The following is a 22,038-nucleotide window of genomic DNA, read 5'->3' as shown; positions in this document are numbered from 1 at the left end:
TTGTTGCCCATGATCTTGTCATGGTAGGCAGATCCTGTCCTGTCCAGTTAGTCACTGAAAAACATGTCAAGCAGCAGGAGTGTTGGCTGTATTGAGGGTACCTTTGCTGTAGAAACTTTTCATCTGCCTGATGCAGGGAGCCACTTTGTCTCTACAACTTCATCTGTACTGGGTCTCAGTGCTGTGCTGGGCTGGCTGCATCAGAATCACCTGGGTAGCTCCTTAAAAATGCAGATTTCTGTACCTCACCCAGGGTCCCTGGAATTTTTAACAAGCTCCCTGAATGGTTGGGTTGGGAGTGAGATGCCCTTTACCCTGTCATAGTGCTTAATGTTTACTCTTTTTCATTCCAGTAGAATTCCAGCTCCAAGAAGCAAGGGATTTTTGTCTGTTACAGTCTCTGTTGTTTTCCTAGTATCTAGAGCAGTGCCTGACACATAGTAGGTACTCTTTTTTTTCTTTTTTTTGTTAGTGAATGTGTTTTATCTATTTTAAAAAAGCACCTCCTTAGGTAATTCTGATTCTGATGGGCAGGCAGATTTGAGAAGCCCTGCCCTGGAGGATTTACCAGGTTAATTAGGTTAGAAGCCACATTTTTGGGGTACCTGGCTGGCTTAGTTGGTTAAATGTCTGCCTTCGGCTTAGTTCATGATCCCCGGGTCCTGGATCAAGCCCTGTGTCTTCCTTTCCTCCCTACTTGTGCTCTTTCTTGCTCTTTGTTACTATCTCTGTTTCTCTGTCTCTCTCTTTTTCAAATAAATAAAATATATATTTTTAAAATTTTATTTATTTTTTTCACGAGAGACTAGAGAGAGAGAGAGAGAGAGAGAGAGGAAGAGACACAGGCAGAGGGAGAGGCAGGCTCCACACAGGGAGCCTGATGTGGGACTCGATCCAGGGTCTCCAGGATCACGCCCTGGGCTGAAGGTGACACTAAACCGCTGAGCCACCCAGGCTGCCCCAAATAAATAAAATCTTAAAAAAAAAAGCTACAATCTTGGGGTGGAGTCTTTTGGGTTTTCTATGTAGAGTATCATGTCATCTGCGAAGAGGGAGAGTTTGACTTCTTCTTTGCCCATTGGAATGCCTTTTATTTCTTTTTGTTGTCTGATTGCTGAGGCTAGGACTTCCAGTACTATGTTGAATAGCAGTGGTGAGAGTGGACATCCCTGTCTTGTTCCTGATCTTAGGGGAAAGGCTCCCAGTGTTTCCCCATTGAGAATGATATTTGCTGTGGGCTTTTGGTAGATGGCTTTTAAGATGTTGAGGAATGTTCCCTGTATCCCTACACTCTGAAGAGCTTTGATCAGGAATGGATGCTGTATTTTGTCAAATGCTTTCTCTGTATCTATTGAGAGGATCATATGGTTCTTGTTTTTTCCCTTGCTGATATGATGAATCACATTGATTTTTTTATGAGTGTTAAACCAGCCTTGCATCTCGGGAATAAATCCCACTTGGTCATGGTGAATCTTCTTAATGTATTGTTGTATCCTATTGGCTAGTATCTTGTTGAGAATTTTTGCATCCATGTTCATCAGGGATATTGATCTATAATTCTCCTTTTTGGTGGGGTCTTTGTCTGGTTTTGGAATTAAGGTGATGCTGACCTCATAGAACGAGTTTGGAAGTATTCCATCTCTTTCTATCTTTCTGAACAGCTTTAGTAGAATAGGTATGGTTTCTTCTTTAAACGTTTGATAGAATTCCCCAGGGAAGCCATCTGGCCCTGGACTTTTGTGTCTTGGGAGGTTTTTGATGACTGCTTCAATTTCCTCCCTGGTTATTGGCCTGTTCAGGTTTTCTATTTCTTCCTGTTCCAGTTTTGGTAGTTTGTGGTTTTCCAGAAATGCGTCCATTTCTTCTAGATTGCCTAATTTATTGGCGTATAGCTGCTCATAATATGTTTTTAAAATCGTTTGTATTTCCTTGGTGTTGGTAGTGATCTCTCCTTTCTCATTCATGATTTATTGCTAGAACTCAGACAGCAGTTTGGCAGTGTGGCAGGATACAAAATCAATGCCCAGAAGTCAGTGGCATTTCTATACACTAACAATGAGACTGAAGAAAGAGAAATTAAGGAGTCAATCCCATTTATAATTGCACCCAAAAGCATAAGATACCTAGGAATAAACCTAACCAAAGACGTAAAGGATCTATACCCTAAAAACTACGGAACACTTCTGAAAGAAATTGAGGAAGACACAAAGAAATGGAAAAATATTCCATGCTCATGGATTGGAAGAATTAATATTGTGAAAATGTCAATGTTACCCAGGGAAATTTACACGTTTAATGCAATCCCTATCAAAATACCATGGACTTTCTTCAGAGAGTTGGAACAAATTATTTTAAGATTTGTGTGGAATCAGAAAAGACCCCGAATAGCCAGGGGAATATTAAAAAAGAAAACCATAGCTGGGGGCATCACAATGCCAGATTTCAGGTTGTACTACAAAGCCGTGGTCATCAAGACTGTGTGGTACTGGCACAAAAACAGATACATAGATCAATGGAACAGAATAGAGAATCCAGAAGTGGACCCTGAACTTTATGGTCAACTAATATTCGATAAAGGAGGAAAGACTATCCACTGGAAAAAAGACGGTCTCTTCAATAGATGCTGCTGGGAAAATTGGACATCCACATGCAGAAGAAGGAAACTAGACCATTCTCTTACACCACACACAAAGATAAACTCAAAATGGATGAAAGATCTGAATGTGAGACAAGATTCCATCCAAATCCTAGAGGTGAACACAGGCAACACCCTTTTTGAACTTGGCCACAGTAACTTCTTGCAAGATACATCCATGAAGGCAAGAGAAACAAAAGCAAAAATGAGCTATTGAGACTTCATCAAGATAAGAAGCTTTTGCACAGCAAAAGAAACAGTCAACAAAACTAAATGACAACCTACAGAATGGGAGAAGATATTTGCAAATGACGTACAGATAAAGGGCTAGTGTCCAAGATCTATAAAGAACTTATTAAACTCAACAGCAAAGAAACAAACAATCCAATCATGAAATGGGCAAAAGACATGAACAGAAATCTCACAGAGGAAGACATAGACGTGGCCAACAAGCACATGAGAAAATGCTCCGCATCACTTGCCATCAGGGAAATACAAATCAAAACCACAATGAGATACCACCTCACACCAGTGAGAATCAGAGCAAAGGACAGTGAGAATGGGGAAAATTAACAAGGCAGGAAACAACAAATGTTGGAGAGGATGTGGAGAAAGGGGAACCCTCTTGCACTGTTGGTGGGAATGTGAACTGGTGCAGCCACTCTGGAAAACTGTGTGGAGGTTCCTCAAAGAGTTAAAAATAGGTCTGCCCTATGACCCAGCAACTGCACTGCTGAGGATTTACCCCAAAGATACAGATGCAGTGAAACGCTGGGACATCTGCACCCCGATATTTCTAGCAGCAATGTCCACAATACCAAACTGTGGAAGGAGCCTTGGTGTCCATCGAAAGATGAATGGATAAAGAAGCTGTGGTCTATGTATACAATGGAATATTACTCAGCCATTAGAAATGACAAATACCCAGCATTTGCTTCGACGTGGATGGAACTGGAGGGTATTATGCTGAGTGAAATAAGTCAATCGGAGAAGGACAAACATTATATGGTCTCATTCATTTGGGGAATATAAAAAATAGTGAAAGGGAATAAAGGGGAAAGGAGAAAAAAATGAGTAGGAAATATCAGAAAGGGAGACAAAACATGAGAGACTCCTAACTCTGGGAAACGTACTAGGGGTGGTAGAAAGGGAGGTCAGTGGGTGGGTGGGAGGTGGGGGTGACGGGCACTGAGGGGGGCATTTGATGGGATGAGCACTGGGTGTTATTCTATATTTTGGCAAATCGAACACCAATAAAAAAAGTTTATATATACATATATATAAAAACTACATTTTGGGTGATCAGTATCTTACTGGGCATCTATCTGAATAGTAAAAGTTCAGGACAGATTTGTACTTTTGGACAAAATCAGATGCTATGAATGGATTGTCTGGCATAGCCTCAGTGGTAACTTTGGCCTTCAATTGTTTGTAGTGTTCTGCTGACCCTTGTGTTTATTGTAGCAAGTCATCTGGTATGGAGACTTGAAGACTCTTAGTTTTCTTTTTTTTTTTCCTGCCCTTGGATCTGGGCTGGCCTTGTGACCTGTTTCGTTTCTTTTTTCTCCTTTCCTTCCCTTTCCCTTTCCCTTTCCCTTTCCTTTTCCTTTTCCCTTTCCTTTTTCTTTCTTTCTTTCTTTCTTTCTTTCTTTCTTTCTTTCTTTCTTCCTTTCTTCCTTTCTTCCTTTCTTCCTTTCTTCCTTTCTTCCTTTCTTCCTTTCTTCCTTTCTTCCTTTCTTCCTTTCTTCCTTTCTTCCTTTCTTCCTTTCTTCCTTTCTTCCTTTCTTCCTTTCTTCCTTCCTTTCTTTCCTTTCTTTCCTTTCTTTCCTTTCTTTTCTTTTCTTTCTTTTCTTTCTTTTCTTTTTTGTTTTTAAGATTTTATTTATTTATTCATGAGAGACACAGAGAGAGAGAGAGAGAGGCAGAGACCCAGGCAGAGGGAGAAGCAGGCTCCATGCAGGGAGCCTGACATGGGACTCAATCCCGGGTCTCCAGGATCAGGCCCTGGGCCGAAGGCAGGCTCTAAACCTCTGAGCCACCCGGGCTGCCCCAAGACTCTTAGTTTTTGACCTTTGAACCTCTTGCTTTTGGAACCTCTTGACTTGGTACCATTTTTAAAAGTCCAGAAGTGTTTTCTGAAAGTGCCTAAGTCCTATTCTTTACTGTATGTCTAAGCTCAACAGCAAGATGATCGATTCAGCTTGCGTTTCTATATGCAATCCATATTTCCTGTGGGCTCCATTCATAACAGAATGAGTGACTTGACCTCAGTGGGATGGTTTTGGGATCGGGATATCATCTTGGGACAGCCAAATTTAAATTTGGTCAGCAAATTTCCAAGTTCTCTCAGTGGTAGATGCTTGGAATTTTTAGTATGGTAATGTGGAATCATGTTGTTGGGTCAAGTTTGATTAGTTTCTTTGATAAGGACCCAGTCTATTTAGAGGTTTGTCATTTCGTATCTATTTTATCCCATGTTCTAGAGGCTGCTGGCTAGCAGCTGTTGTAATTTTTGTCACTTGTCTTCTCAATCAACCCTGGTTTTGAAGAAATGAAAAGTTGTTTGACTCAGAAAAGACTAATCTACTTTTGGCGGGGGTTTTCAGCTCAGGAAATTGGATCTTCTGAATAGGAGCAAAGAATACACATCTTTTTGCCTTTTAAGAGATGGTTCTTCTTTTTCTGAACTATTTTCCTGGTCATTCAAAAATAGAATCTTCAGGAATAGTTGCAAAATATTAAATGGTGGTCAGTTTGTGAGCTTTTAAAAGTCGCCAGCTGATGCTATATGTTTGACTTTGTCATTCTCAAACTAACAAGCCATTCTGTTTTTCACATCTCTACTGAAGCCAGGTTAGAACGTTTCTAACTGCGATGTGTCATCATAAATATGCAATGTTCTTATTTTAAGATTCTAAAAAGCCTGAGTACTTCTGTTGTTATCGGTGAATTGTTTTTTTTTTTTTTTTTTGATATTTAAGACCTTTTTAATGGCAATATATATTTAAAACAGACATAAAAATTAGCATTCACCCACATATCCAGGGCCTGTGGAGAACCAGGTTGGGATGAGTGGGTGAGCTTTAGGCAGCCAGGTGGCTCCTGTGGGCTCTTCTAGGACTGAGACTGGTAGCTTTCAATCTGTTGTGAAGTTGGGGGAAATAAAGTCTGAATGTTAGCTGCCACCCCTTCTAATGTTGGCCTTCTTGAAGGTTCATAAGTCTTTTTCCAGTGATTGCAGGGCAAATGGAACCTAACTTCTCAAATTGTCCAGCATCTGGTTGACTCTCTACTCCGTGTGAGATGCCATGTGAATGGGGGAGACTCCCAGAGGATGCAGAGCCCTTGGGGAGGACATGCTAGTCACTGGCTTCCCCAGGAGTCTCTCTTGTGGGGTTAACTTGATGCCGGGCAGGATCTTTACTGGGCCAGCTTGTGGCCTCTGCGGGATGTGCAGATGCTCAATGTCTCACTTGACTAGAGCTTTCTTCTAATTCTGGACGAAAAGCAAACAGGAGTTTGGAGGAGGATGGAGAGAATTCACATCCCAAATTGGCTTCTGGAATGCAGTAGTTGGAGAGATTTAGTATTTTTTAAGATGTTTATTTGGATCTTGCCTCTTTCCAGAAAGGATTTGAGACAACTTAAAACAAAAGTTAATTATAGCCTGGTTCCCCAAATGGGAAATCAGAGCAAAGGACAGGAAGGGAACCGAGTAAGAGTTGACATGACTACAAAGATGGTCGAAGTGTGTCCCTGCTTCTCCCAGCCAGAGAGGGAAGGACCATGCAGTGAAAGGGCAGGGAAGGAAGGCACTTGACTGGCAGTGGAAGACCTCATTGGTGCCAGGCGCAGTATTGTGAGGCAGTTGGTCTCACCCCAGTTTACAGCAGGTGAAACTGAAAAGCAGAGAGCTGAAGTCACTAGGCTGCAGTTTGAAGCCACCTGGGCCAATTGGCCTGAAAGCTGCATGTTGACTCAGAATATCACACTTAGTTATCATCAGAAGGAAGAAGGATTTCAGTTCCTGAAGTGGAAGAAATCCTTTGCTATTCAAACATTTTTTTCTGAGGCTGTACTTTCTATTCTTTTTTAAAAATTAAAAAAAATTTTTTTAATTTAAGATTTTATTTATTTATTAGAGCATGGGAGGGGTGGAGGAGCAGAGGGAGAGGGACAAGCAGGGACTGCACAGAGTGCAGAGCCCAACATGGGGCTCGATCTCAAGACCCTGAGATCATGACTTGAGCTGAAATCAAGAGTTGGACACTCAACTGACTGGGGCACCCAGGCACCCCTATATTTTTTTCCAGATTTTTTCACTATGTATATATTAACAAATGTAATAATTTTTTTTTAATCACAAAAAAGAGGTTGTACTTTATTCTGTATAGCATGTCACTTTGTATTACCAAGGGCAGCTTTCCACAGCAGTATGAATAGGCTGAGTCTGTTCATTTTTAATATCTACATCTAATCCCATTAGTTAGATATATCACATTTCAGTAGTTTCTTAATGTTGGATGTTTGGGTGATTTCTAGGCTTTTCCTCCCCTGTGTTACAAATGATGCTACAGTGAATCTGTGTATCTATTGATCTACAAACTACTATCAGTTCCTGTAAAATAAATTGTCAGAAGCAGAACTATGAGGTCAGAGAGCATATGTTCACATTTAAATTTTTGATAGAGATGGCCAGATGACTCTTGTAGGAAAAGATTGTAGCATATTTATTGCACACCTCTTGTAGTCTGCTGGGTGCTGAGAGACATGCAAAAAGGATGCCGGAGGGTTTGTTGCCCTCTAGCAATTTCTATCTACATTGTGTACCTAATCCTAGGGAATGTCTGGGATGTGGACTTGGGTTGGTGGGCAGGTGAGTGGGTGGATTTAATTCCAACTTTTCAAGCTTGCCTTGCAAACATTGTGCATGGTGTCTGGGACTAGTCTTTCATTATATTGATTCTCTTGGGTATTGGATGTAATTTCCTTAGGGCAGGGACCTCATCCTACGTGACTTACAATATGTCTCACACATCTTATTTGCTTTGTGGAGACATTGTAATTATAACACGTCAGGCAGTATTTGAGACTCTAATTGAGACATTCCCTTTTTTGGGGTGTATGAAGAATTAATAACTTTGGCATTCTATACAGGTCATGGAGTATCAGCCTGGAGGGGACTTGCTGTCACTTTTGAATAGGTATGAGGACCAATTAGATGAAAATATGATTCAGTTTTACCTAGCCGAACTGATTTTGGCTGTTCACAGCATTCATCAGATGGGATATGTACATCGGTAAGTGAGACTCTGATAGTATACTAAGAATTTGTATCATCTAAGAATTCCCCCAATAGAGTGACTAGATGAAGAATTTTAGCATCAAAATGATGCTCCATCCAAATTTTAACCAGTCTTAACTGCAACTGGCTGAAAGTCTGTTTTCCAAAGTGGCAGACATTTCAGCTTACTCATTCAACAGTGAAATAGATCTAGAATTACAATGTTCTCAAGTTTGCTAATAAGACCTGTTAATGTAGCTGATGAGACTGAGAACTCTTGCATGGGTTCTTTGAGTTATATGGTAGAAAAACCGAATTCAATTTTCAGAAGGAACTGGCATACCACATAGGAGCAAAAGACCATGGAGTTGTACTTCTGCCCTCACCCATTGGTAATTTACAAAGGTGTTCTAGCAAGTTCTCAGTTGAAAAGTATCTCTTTAACATCCTCACTCATGTGATGTTTTATATACATTGGAGGATGTTGTGGGAATGGAACTATGGTTCCACTAGCTACATGACCTTGGGGAAGTCCCCTTGTTGCTTTTGATAGTTTTCCTGTTGTAAAATGTGTGTCTCTAGGAGAGATAATCCATCTAAATAGTTTATTTATTTATTTTTAAATAGTTTATATTTGTTCCCTTCCTCTTCTTGCCTCCTTCTCTATCCCTTTCTCCTCCCCTTTCCTTTTCCTTCTTCCCCTTCTTTTTCTTACTTAAATTTGTTTTGCAGAATGTTTGCTTATTGTTTATATCCATGAATAGGGAGGGTTATTTGGTAGAATCTATTTACTTATTTAGAAAGGTTTTATTTATTTCTTTATTTGAGAGAGAGAGAGCATGAGCAGGGGTGGGGGGAAGAGGGAAATGGAGCTCTATCCCAGGACCCTGGGATCATGACCTGAGCCGAAGGCAGACCCTTAACTGCCTGAGCCACCCAGGCACTCCTGTATAGCAGAATTTAGACACTGAGTTTCTTGGCTGAATCAGTATCCAAGGTTAGCAGTTGCTTGCTGATTGGCATGAAGAAGACAACACTAATTTGTGGCCCTGATTTTCTTAGAGACATCAAGCCTGAGAACATTCTCATTGACCGAACAGGACACATCAAGCTTGTGGATTTTGGATCAGCGGCTAAAATGAACTCAAATAAGATGGTAACAAAATGGAATAAAATAACTTAGTAGAGATTATGCTACAAGGTGTTCTGTGGTCCTCATAAGTTTGGAAAATAAGGGCTAGCTTTGAGTGACATTTTGGAATCTTCAACTGTCAGTGTATGACATGGTTTTTCTGAGGGTGGAAGTGGGGATGGAGACATAGAGCTGTTTCCCAGACTTGCTTGACTGTGGCATCCTATCTGTTAACACTGTACAAAACATTTTTAGGAGCATCCTTATAATTTGGTTAAAACATAAAGGGAAAATGCTTATTTTGTTTTTCTTTTTTTTTTTTAATTTTTATTTATTTATGATGGTCACACAGAGAGAGAGAGAGAGAGAGAGGCAGAGACATAGGCAGAGGGAGAGCAGGCTCCATGCACCGGGAGCCCGACGTGGGATTCGATCCCGGGTCTCCAGGATCGCGCCCTGGGCCAAAGGCAGGCGCTAAACCGCTGTGCCACCCAGGGATCCCTTATTTTGTTTTTCTTTTCATTTTCCTTGCTTATTATAGATTATCTTCTATAATCTTATTTATCTCACATCTCTGTTTTCTATTCAGCAAAATTGAAACAAATCACTGGCATATTTGAACCAAATATCCTTAAGCATTAAGAACCAACTGCTCAGAATGTCATTTCGAAGTCCTGGACCTTTGGTAAAAATTAAGCTGTATTCCACATGCTAAATAGGAAGGCAACAGGGTATCTGCTGAGATTAAGAGCAAGAATACTTGAAAAAGATGACAAAGTAAAAATATGTATGTAGATTTAAAAATCCTAATAAAATTGGTATATATTAAAATGGAATTTTCATGTCAACTATGCGGGAAAAAAAAAAAGATCTAAGAGAAAATCAAGTTAGATTTTAAGACTTCTATTATAACAGAACCATTTGGTGACCTGGGCAAAGTTTTAGGAACTTGGCCTTTTATTCATTCTCAGTAAAATACTGATTCTAGTTAAAATGCACAAATTAAGAGGTTACAAAGGTTACTCTTGAAAATGCCCTCCTTCTCAACTTCTGAGAGTTAAGTCCTTATAAAGGGAAATGTGTAAAATTGCCTTTTTTTCCCTCAAGTTCCTTGGAGGAAAGGTGGATGTTAGGTTGATATTAGGAAAAGGTTTGGGGTTATGTTAACTCCTTGTACTCTAGAGTTAACTAGACTGAGGCCCGTAGACCTGAGGCTCACTTTACTTGGTGTTCAGATCCTTGGAAAAAGTCTGTCTATGCATTGTTTTCCCCCCCACTCCAAATTATGTTCTTATAATTGATTCCACTTGATCATTACAATGAGAATTAGATTATAAGATCAGAGCATTTCATGTTTTAAAAATTATAGGCAATTCAGAAATAGTCATGAAAAACCTAGTTGTCGAATTTAGTGGAATAAAGCACAGGAAAAAGTTAAGTTCTGCAAAGTTTTATCATTTAGTATTCAAAAACTTGTACTTTGCATGAATGACCTTAATAACCTCATGCATCTAGAAATAAACTGAAGCATAGATACATTGTCTGATAATTGAAGTGTAAGTACATAGCTCTGGATACCATCTACATTGACATTTTGCTCTGGATAATTCTTTTTTTTTTTTTTTTTAGATTTACTTACTTACTTACTTACTTACTTACTTACTTACTTATTTATTTATTTATTTATTTATTTATTTATGAGAGACAGAGAGGCAGAGACACAGGAGGAAGGAGAAGCAGGCTCCATGCCAGGAGCTCGACGTGGGACTTGATCCCGGGACCCCAGGATAATTCTTTATTGTGGGGGACTATCCTGTGTATTATAGGATATTTAGCTATATTCTTGGCCTTTCTCTACTAGATGCCAATAACACCCTCCCCTCCAGTTGTGAAAACCAAAAATGTCTCCAGGCTTTGCTAAGTATTCCATGGGGGACAAAATCACCCCTGGTTGAGAACCATTGCATGTCAGTTGAGGAACGTTAGAAAGCTTGTTAATGAGAGCCAGGACTATATATTTGCAACAGGAAAACCTCCTTGGAAAACTAGATTATGATCCAAAGTCATTGCTTGAGAAACAAATGGAAATAAAGAGTAAGGCCCTATCTCTGCATCTGGAATCACTCTTTTTGAGTCCTGACTTAGGGAGACTGGACTTTCATTTCAAATTTCTGCTTTTCAGTGCTTTAGACTAATCCTTTCAGTTTTTCTAATTGGAACAACCTTCACTTCAGGCACAGAGCCTCCGGAGTCACCCAGGTTTATTTGCAGCTTAGCACTCATCCCCTGATTATTCTGGTGAAGGAGATAGGGCATTGAGTTCTGCATACTTGAGAGTACTGCATCTCCTCTTTTCTCGGATAAAGAATTGCCCCTCCAGAACTTTGTGTTTTTAGGGCCAGAATGTGATAAGCACATAAGTAGGAAGGAATTTTTAGTATTGTTTTAAGTGAAAAGGCCCTTTAATTATAGAAGATTAGTAATCTACAATCTGGATGAAGTCAAATATGGATATAGAATCATACTTTTTATTTGTATTTTTGATCAATGGAAGTGGGTTAAACATATTTAAGATTTTATTTATTAAGATTTTAATTAAGATCTATTTATAAAGATTTTATTTATTTGAGAGAGAGTGCACAAAAGGAGGAGGGGAGAGGGAGGTAGGAGGGGGAAAGAATCTCAAGCAGACTGCACTGAGCATGGAGCTTATTTAGCCCGTTGACAGGGCTTAGTCTCATGACTCTGAGATCATGATGTGAGTTGAAACCAAGAGTTGGATGCTCAACCCACTGAGCCACCAAGGCATCCCAACATGTGTTTCTTTTAAACAGAATGTTTTATAGGCCTAAAGGAGGTTCTGAATATTTTTTGTACTCAAAATATATACAATATAATCTACATTTACTGAAATTCACGTATGTGACTCACTCAAAATCAGTCCTTTCCCCTACCACTCTTAAATATTATTTGTGAATGTTAGATATTTGTGACACTTGGATCTGTTGGTTTTTACATCTTCCATTGTCATTATGTTAAGCTTCTTAGCATGTTGCTTTGAAGTATTCTTACTAATAAAGGGGACCATACTGCTTAGAGGTTTGGGTGTTGAGCTGAGATATACCATTTACCTGCTGCTATGTGCTGTCTGCCCTTAGGGTACCCACTTTATCTTATTAGAATCTCAGAGTGGCAACTACGGAACTCTTTCAACCTTTCTCTTTTTTTTTCTTTCAACCCTTCTCATTCAGCTCCCACACAAATACTTGTAAGGAGATTATAAATAAAGAGCAGTATAGTGTATTAAGTGTTAATCAGCCTCATTGAGCAGTTGAAAATCCATGGGCGATAGCCTTTAGTGAGATTTATGTAGGAGTGAAAAGATTTTATCCTTTTTCCCCAAGAGGAACAACATAGTGATACCATTCCTGGTCCCCAACCCCTCATCTCACCCCCGCTTCTGCAGGTGGATGTTTCTGTCCTGTGTAGCCACATGGGGAAAGTTAGGTTGAAATAGTTTTATGTTTAAGCATTTAATGGAAAGAAGACTGGGAGGCCGCAGACAGTGGTTTTCTTCTCTCTGCTTGTAAAGAAATCTAAGTTAATCCTTTATTGTTTCTTTTCTTAACCTCTCTATCTCCTGAAATATGACTAGATAAATGTGTATAATCGCATACCTGTTGTGGGGCAGGAATTAGGGAGTTATCTGACTTTTCTTGGATAAATCTCATCATGAGTTTGAAAATGAGGCATTGATGGCTTAACACCCCTTGCTGGGTCATGCTGATAAACTCGACCCAGTCAAGTTCCTTTTGACTGTTTGCTCATGAACAAGTGACCAAGCCCTGTGTGCTGCAAACAAGGAGAACTGAATATTCTCAGTCCAGTGTGATGATAAAACCCAACAAGTGCAAACGATGCATATTTAAGGATTGCGTAGTAATAGTTCTGCAAGGTAATTAAAAAGGATAAGCATTTAATGATGACATTAGTTTTTCTTCTCTTGTTTTCATATTTAAAAAATATTTTTATTTCTCATTGTCAGTATTGAGGATTTTTACCAAATCCCTGTAGTTTAATCCTAATCCTGTTCTGAGCTCATTAACATTTACACACATATAAAAAGAAGTCTTAGGATAGGCTCCCCAGCATCAAGGTTTTCCCTTGACTTAAGCTGCTTTCAGCTCCTCAAGCTTAAGGTGCCCTGTCTTAGAACAGATATTGTCTCCTTTCTCCCCTCTTTTGTCCATCAGCAATGGCTTGTGGCTTTCTTGGGTAGTGTGACCATCTAGCTTTTCCCAGTAGGTACTTGCAATGAAAATAATTCTCCTCCTCCTCCTCCTCCTCCTCCTCCTCCTCCTCCTCCTCCTCCTTCTTCTTCTTCTTCAATAAAGATTTTTCTTTTTAAAAACTAATCTCTACACCCAGTGTGGGGCTTGAACTCACAACTCCAAGATTAAGAATTGCATACTCCATTGACTGAGTTGGCCAGTTGCCCCTCAGTGGAGATTCTGTTGCCCAAAGCAATGGATGACTAGTGTCAAGAACACCAGTATCACACTGCTATCTGGAATTAGGGTTTGGAAAAACGCCTAGTGGGCTTGAAAGAAGGGGTGAAAAGAGAAGCAGTAGGGAGAATGGGTCTGTTTCCTATAACTGTGGGTCTTTGGGGCAGAGGGATAGACAAGATTAAAGTTACAGTCTGGAAGAGCTTGAGTCTCCGTCTCTAGGGAAGGGATATAAAACCCAGCCTTAGAAATGTGTGGCCATCCCTATAAAATCTCTAAGGTCGCTCAGGGGGCACTCAACATTCTTTAATGGGGAGAAGGTTCTTTAGTGCCCATGTAACTGCTCATGCAAGAGAAGCCTTTTTAAAGGCAGGGTTATTGGGCAGCCGTAGGATTATTGGTCAATACAGTATATGACTAACATCAGGCCCTGTCTGTTTTGATAGAGAAGTCAGAGAGGTGATCCTTAGCCTTCAAATTTCATGAGTCATTAAGACTTCAAAACAATTTTCAAGGCTGAAAAGGTTGCTGGCTTCCTCTGTTGTCTAGGAAGGGATGGGGTTGGGGTGGGGGCAGAAAACCTTTCATCAGCATCATTTCAGAAACAAAGGGCTTATAAACACAAACAGAAAGACCGGGATGCCTGGGTGGCTCAGTGGTTGAACATCTGCCTTTGGCTCAGGTTGTGATCCCGGGGTCCTGGGTTGAGTCCTGCATCTGGCTCCTTGCAGAGAGCCTGCTTCTCCCTCTGCCTATGTCCTTGTCTCTCTCTGTGTGTCTCTCATGAATAAATAAATAAATAAATAAATCTAACCCCCGCCCCCCCCGACAGAAGGACAAATTCTCAGAAAAAAAGGACAGTTCTTTTTTCTCTTTTATTTTTTTAGGACAGTTCTTTAAATGGGATATATTTAGCTTAGAAAAAGACCTAGTACACTGCCCTAACCTTTCTCTGCCAAGGTCAGGTGCCTGAGTGTCCTTGGGTTGGAGGGCTCTGGATTTCTGAACAGTGGGGAGGGAACCACAGGAATAGGAGTTGGGGGTGAGGAAAATGAGCTCATTCACCTTGGACCTCTGGTGGAAATTTATCATGTTTTTCCCTGTGGGTGGCTCAAAGTAGGAATGGTGATTCCAGATATTTAAACTTGAGATACAAGGAGTTTGCCATATTGTTTTGCCCCAGTTATAGCTGCCAGGTTTTCAGTAATGGGTAGATTGATCTTATAGATTCATCTTTAGGATTTATTAATCATTTTGCTGTTTTCATAAGTAAGAGAAGCTTTGTGGAATGTATATCAGGAAAGACCTCTTCTGTTCTAGTTATATATCCAACTGTTATTTGTGCAACCAAAGGGCATGTATCATCAACTCTTGCCCTTTTGCCTTTGGATTATATTATGTGCTTTTTTTTTTTTTTTTTAATTAGTAAATCGTTTGCATTTTCTGACAGCATGCCACTTGACAGAAGGCTTAAGTACCTGGGAGAATAGTAATCAGTAGCAAATCAGCTTGTGTCTGAAATGTGGTTGTTGGCAATCTATTTGAGAATAATTGAAAGTTTGCCATGTTCATTTTATTTATGGATTTCCAGGTGAGCGCCAAACTCCCGATTGGGACTCCAGATTACATGGCCCCTGAAGTGTTGACCGTGATGAATGGGGACGGGAAAGGCATCTATAGTCTAGACTGTGATTGGTGGTCAGTGGGAGTGATTGCATATGAAATGGTTTATGGAAGGTCCCCATTCACAGAGGGAACTTCGGCCAGAACCTTCAGTAACATCATGAATTTCCAGGTAAAGAGCTATTAGGAGATTTTGAAGTAATATCAAGAACTGTCATTTAAAAATGTATGAGTGAACATTTGTAATGTAAATCAGCAGTGCCAGATAATAACAATAGCAAATACCTATAAAGCACTTTGGGCTAAAAGCTGCTCTAAACGCTTTAGTAATTGTATTTTATTGACTCTCAGCTGCCAGTCATTGTAAGCCTATGCCATTATTTTAGGTACTATTAAAAAAGAACTGTTGCCAATTAATCTATCATTTCATTGATTATAAAATGCATTTTGATTTTAGTGCTGTTAAGGTAATAACTGGGTCTTAGACTTGAAATATAGTTCATTAACTTGGCTAATCCTCAAACAATGTAAGAGGTAGATATTCTTTTCATTTCACAGATGAGGAACCAAGGCCAAAATGGTTAAGTAACTAACTTACCTAGAGTGACAGGCAGTCTTCCTTTAATATTATGCTGTGTTCTTTCTCAGTACTCTTAGCTGTTGAATATGTTAGTAAAATCATATGGGTATAGGGATTAGAATTATAGGAATATATATGAAGTGGAATTAAAACTCTTTTCTAATAATTGTATGTTCCAGTATACTAAGCCCATTTCTTAAGGATATGATTAAATATGTATGTTTTAGGCAAAAGGGAAACTTCATAGGTTTTTCTAACTCAATCTCATCTTTCTGGAATACTTAATACATATTTTCGTGTGTATAATACATATTTTATATGCTTAATACATACATATAATATTACTTGTTATTCTCGAGTCTCCTCTGGGGTTAAAGTTTTCCTTTGCATGATTCTTGGGGCCAATTTATCTCCTTCATTTCAGTCTGCTATTCAGTAATGAGTGAGTTGCACTAGGCATGGTTAGTAAACTGGGTTTGCAGTGATGAGCAAGGAAAAGGCTCTCTGCCTTCTTTCCCTGTTATCACACAGAAATCACAGTGCTCTGTGTTTGTGCAGAGTAGATTGCAGAGGGAGCATGGTGGGGGCAGTGATAGGGTGGAAGAGGGGTGCGGGCTGGGGAGGGCGTTCTAGGCAGAGAGAACAGCATGATTTGTTCAGGCAGCTTTAAATAGCTCATCATTGTTGGACAGCAAAGAGCGAGATGGGGAGTGTAGCTACAAGAGACAGAGAGGAGCGGGGTCAAATCATGAAGGATATTGAACCCTTGCAAAGGAACAAGGCCTATTGATGTGAACAGGCCATTTATTTTGGGAACATGCCTTTGGTCCAAAGTTAAGAGGGCACAAAACTTCCTTCTTTTAAACAAACAAAAAAAAAAAGGGGGGGGGGAACTTGCATATATGAGAAATACTTTTTTAACTTTGGAACATGAGAAGTGGAATCTGCTAAGAGGGTGCTTATTCTATTTTATTGTATTTTATTTTTTGGAATAGCGGTTTTTGAAGTTTCCAGATGACCCCAAAGTTAGTGGTGAATTACTTGATCTGATTCAGAGTTTGCTGTGTGGCCAGAGAGAGAGACTGAAGTTTGAAGGCCTGTGCTGCCACCCTTTCTTCTCTAAAATTGACTGGAATAACATTCGTAACTGTAAGTAGAGCCATAGTCCTTCACTTCCGGTGTTGGAATTGAGTGTAAACACTTAGGAATGATCTGCAATTGTTCTGTCCCACAGAAGGTGGTATAAATTATAGAAATAAGGGCCTTAATTATCTACAGGGGATAGAAAAGGCTAATGATGGAGCTGTCGGTAAGTGATAATTCTTTTCCAAAATTGTTTGCACAGACCGGGGTTATTTATCAAACTCTCTGCTTACATGGCCTTCAGAACATCATCCCTCAGTGAGTTAAAAGGGCAGACTGATGGAGTTCAAGTGTTGTCACTCGCTTTGACAGTTTCTTCTCAGAGGAAAAATAAGCGTAGGTATATCCTTCACAGGTTAGGAAAAAAGACTCAAAAATGAGGCATAGTGTGAGGTTGCTCTGCGAATGGCCAAGCCTGCAGCAGAACCATAAATGTCTCTCTGTGTTCATTTGTTTTCCTCGAGAATATTTGTCTTTGCTCACAGGCTTATAAAATCTATAATGTAGACGCACAGTGGAGTCATTCATATACGTGTCTCTTTGGGGTTATTTAGTGCAAACGAAATTCATTAAAAACAGAGACCTGATTTATTATCAACAAAACCCAAATGCTTTTTTTGTTTGTTTGTTTTACAAATTGGTAATTTGTTGTTAAACCTTTTTTATTTTTGGATGTGTTGTTGATTGAATGTGACCCAGTGATTAGCACAGTAGAACCAGTAGGAAAGCAGTTGGTCTGTGTTTTATCTTTGGTGATGAGGGGACGTGGGGAGTGGAATCCATTTCTAAGGTGTCAAAACTAGGCTTCTAGTTGGAGGCATATTGTCATAATGTATGAGTTGGGTTAAGATCCAGTGTTGTCCAGTTAAAAGTAATTTTGATGGTTTCTCTAATGTGCGCAAATATTTAAATAGACTACATTTTTATAAATCTTAGCAATTCTTTTTCTTTCTGGATGTTACTTAATTTTTCTAATCTTTAGGCATCAGCCCCCAAATTTCCAAGGTTCAGGGCTTTTAATCAACAGTATATTTTCAAGCCTGTCTTCTTTTTCTGCCTTTAGAAAGATTTGATACAGTTTCCAATAGATACAATTCATATACTCAGTCTTTTCTTGCCTTGCCTTTGTATTTCTATAGTCTTCTTAAATGAGCAGTTAATGTTTCTATGCATGAACTTACCGATTATGTCTTAAAAACCTGTCTCAAAACAAAAAACAAAAAATAAAAAACCTGTCTCCATTCAAGTGAGCCAGTGAGTGGTGATGAATTACCCCAGTAACTTTGAGTTTTGGTACACCTTGATGTTGTTTTTGATATTGTGTCCGAATTCCCAGGTTTTGTCCTAGTCTTTTTCTTCCAGGCTGTTTTATAGGCTCTAGGCTTATTGGGTTTAACAAGTGTAACTCCTGTTCTGTAAATTACACAGTGCCTGTAGAGGATACATGTCAGTGTGGATTGTGGCTCATGCTGTCTATCACAAGGCCCATCTTTTAGGGGTGCCAGAGTGGCGCTGTTGATTAAGCATCTAACTCTTGGTTTTGGCTCAGGTCTGATCTCAGGGTCATGCGATTGAGCCCTACGTTGGGCTCTGTGCTCCGTGCAGAGTCTGCTTGGGTTTTTCTCCCCCCTCACTGGGTCTCTCCTCCTGCTATCTCTCTCTAAAATAAAATACATAAAATCTTTAAACAAACAAAACAAGGCCCATATTTTAGAAGGTCCCGGTTTTCTTTGGGGTGAGATGACATTGTAATGGGTCACTGCAGTCTTGGTCATCTTCACACTTGCTGCTTTCATACTTACCCTGCCTCCTGTGGCTATCTACTTAGAATTTTCCATGTCCTAATACATATCCACTTTTTTTTTCTTCTTATTTTTTTAAAGGTTTTATTTTTAAGCAATCTCTATACCCAACATGGGGCTTGAACACACAACCCTGAGACCAAGAGCCAGGAGCTAGCTGCACACTCCACTAACTGAGCCAGAGAGATGCCCAGTTTTTCCTTATTTTTTAACACATGTGCATGTGTCACCCTCCACTCCCACCTCCACCCCCACCATTTTGTATCATGGAATTCTCGTCCATCTGCATCCTGATTTTTTTTTTTGAGGTTATTTTTTTAAGTAAAAATTGTATATATTTAAGGTGTACAACATGATGATTTGATGTACATATACATGGTGAAGTGATTACTGTAGTCAAGCTAATGATCATATCCATCTTCTCACAGTTACCATTTTTTCCTTTTCTGTGTTGAGAGCACCTGTAATCTACTCTCTTAGCAAATTGCCTGTGTTCAATATAGTGTTATTAACCATAGTCATCATGCTGCGTATTGGATCTACTTATTTATCCTCTATAACTCCAACTTCACACCCTTTGACCACTATTTCTCCATTTCCCCTGCCTCCCTGTCTGGTAGCCATCCTATTCTCTGCTTCCATGCTTTTAACTCTCAGATTTCACAGAAAAGTGAGCTCATGTAGTTTTTTCTCTCTCTGTGCCTATATTATTTCCCTTAGCATAATGTCCTCCAGGTTCATCCATGTTGCTGCAAATGGCAGGATTTCCATCTTTTATTGTTTTTGTTTTTGTTTTGTTTTGTTTTGTTTTAAGGCTGAAAGATATTACCTTGTGTGGTTTATATACCACAACTTTATCCAGTCATCCATTGATTGGCACTTAGATTGTTTCTGTATCTTGATTGTGAATAATGCTGCTATAAACATGAGAGCACAGATATCTCTTTGAGGTGCTGATTTATTTTTTTTGGGGTATACAACCAGAAGAGGGATTATTGGGTCATGTGGTAGTTCTATTTTTAGTTTTTGAGCAACCTTTATACTGTTTTGCATAGTGGTTGTAACAACATTCCTACCAACACCATACAAGGATTCCCTTTACTCCACGTTCTTGCCAACACTTGTCTTTTTTTTTTTTTCCCTCCAAATAGGCTCCATGCTGGGTGTGGAGCCCAGTGTGGGACCCAAACCCATGACCCTGAGATTAAGACCGGAGTGAGATCAAGAGTCAGATACTCAACCAGCTGAGCCACTCAGGTGCCCCTCTTTTGTCTTTTGGATACTAGTCATCCTAACAGGTGTAGTGCTATCTTATTGTGGTTTTGATTTGCATTTCCCTGATGATGAGCGATGTTCAGCACCTTTTCATATACCTGTTGGCTGTCTGTATGTCTTCTTTAGAAAAATATCTTTTCATGTACTTTGCCTTAAGTCTTGATTCTCAAAAATCTCAATGATTTTTATGGACTTCTAACTCTCAGTATAGTGGCTCTGAAGTGTTGTGAAATATGTTTGCCTTAAAACATTTCTCTTAGTTTTAATAAACCTTTTACTTTGGAATAGATTTATAGAGAAGTTGCAAAGATGGCACAGAGAGTTCCCAATACCCTTCTCCCAGTTTCCCCTACTGTTATAACATCTTACATAACTATGCCACATTTGTCAAAACTGAGATTAATATTTGCACATTACTATTAATTAAACTTGAGACTTTATTCTGATTTCACCAGTTTCTTCCTTTATGTCTCTCTTCTGTTCCAGGATCAGTCCAGGGTGTGCCATATTGCAATGAGAGTGTTTGTGGTGGATGGGACTACACCAGGGTGGGTTGGCTCTTCATGTCCACTGAGGACTGGTAGCAACTTTTCCTGAAGGTTCTGTGGCATCCCTTGCTATGCAGAGAGCCGTGGTATTTATTGTTTCTCCTAGCAGATTTCCCTGTTTTTCACCAACCTCCATTCCCTGCATATTTGCAATCAATTCAGGGTTGTGTGATTTAAACATTGCTGGACTCCATGCTATTTGAGTTACTTCCTAACTACATAACTCTAACAGAAATTATGCCTTTGTCCAGTCCTATTTTTCATAAATAAGCATTGAGTGATTTTGATCAACCAAAACACTTGAAGCCATTGGATTTCTTGAGTTTATGGTTGCTACTTAAATGCCTTATGGTTCCAGCATATTAAATATTTCTACCCTCCACACCCAAGATTGTTCCTTGATGAAAGCAACATTAGCCTCTCTGCTGCCTCACCCCTAATTCTTCTTTTTCTTGTTGTAACCAAAGAAAGGAAGTACTGCTTAACACAGCAGGTAAGAATCTTCTAAAACTCATTATCTCCAGAGGTGGCCCTGGCAGGATATATAAATGCAGTTTAAGAGGGGTCTGGGCAAATTTATGAATGATAGAATTGGGAGTGGCTGCTGAGGGGGGAACTAGGACATGCCTTGGTTTTGATTCCAAAGTCAGATGAAACATCTGTGTCCTCCTGGGTCCAGCCTCTTTGGGTTGCTCTGGGCAACGCTATGCGAACCAGGAACCTGACCCAGTTCTAGAATGCTGATTCTCCCAGCAAGTCAAAAGCTTTGTGATGAGTTATTGCCCCATGAAGGTCACTAGACACCCATTACCCTGATATTCCATTCCCAGCTTCACATGATCAGATGTCAGTGTGCGTTTTTCAGCTGCTTATTATTATCATCATTATTTCAAGGCTGCTTTCCAGGTTCTAGTAGGAGGCTTCTTAAGGATATTGGCTGCCCTGGGCTCTGCAGTCCCAATGATGTTTCCTATATTGGGCAAGAGTCTGGGTGTACCCAGCCTGATTTTTGTGCTGCTGGAGAGCTGAGGCCAATTGGAACACCTCTTTCATTTGTGCCTTTGTGGTTATACCTCCATTTCCTGGTATTACGTACCTGTTCCTGTCAATGGGGAAGTTTTGCTGCCTGGTGTGCTTTTCTAGTCCCATCTGTTAAAATATCTACCCAGAACAGGCATAGTGATGTCACAGGAACCAGCATGCTAGTCCCTTTCATCCAAAACCATCATGTCCTGGGCCTCAATCTCAGGACCCTAAGATCATGACCTGAGCCGAAATCAAGAGTCAGACACTTAACCAACTGAGTCACCCCCATGCCCTCACATAGGCTTGATTTTTTTTTTTTAAGATTTTATTTATTTATTTATTTATTTATTTATTTATTTATTTATTTATTTATTTATTTATTTAAGATTTTATTTATTTAGTCATGAAAGACACACAAAGAGAGGGAGAGACATAGGCAGAGGGAGAAGAAGACTCCCTGCTGGGAACATGATACAGGACTT

The 22,038-nt window shown here is 39.7% G+C and overlaps 1 protein-coding gene across 12 annotated transcripts in view; it reads left to right on the top strand.

Moving 5' to 3' along the window:
• The window catches only part of CIT (citron rho-interacting serine/threonine kinase), a 165,096-nt gene that overhangs the window by 26,444 nt on the left and 116,614 nt on the right, over window positions 1–22,038 (top strand). For 11 of the 12 annotated variants that reach the window (XM_072802746.1, XM_072802751.1, XM_072802749.1 and 8 more), the window contains 4 exons: window positions 7,793–7,935; window positions 8,982–9,075; window positions 15,151–15,354; window positions 16,758–16,911. In XM_072802746.1, coding sequence (XP_072658847.1) covers window positions 7,793–7,935; window positions 8,982–9,075; window positions 15,151–15,354; window positions 16,758–16,911 — 595 coding nt within the window. The remainder of the gene's footprint in view (window positions 1–7,792; window positions 7,936–8,981; window positions 9,076–15,150; window positions 15,355–16,757; window positions 16,912–22,038) is intronic. The other variant, XM_072802750.1, reaches the window with a different exon arrangement.

The sequence above is a fragment of the Canis lupus genome, chromosome 27 (genome assembly GCF_048164855.1).
Source record: "Canis lupus baileyi chromosome 27, mCanLup2.hap1, whole genome shotgun sequence".
Classification (NCBI taxonomy): Eukaryota; Metazoa; Chordata; class Mammalia; order Carnivora; family Canidae; genus Canis; species Canis lupus.
The sequence above is the reverse complement of the archived record's forward strand: the minus strand, read 5'-3'. Positions and strand labels throughout refer to the sequence as shown.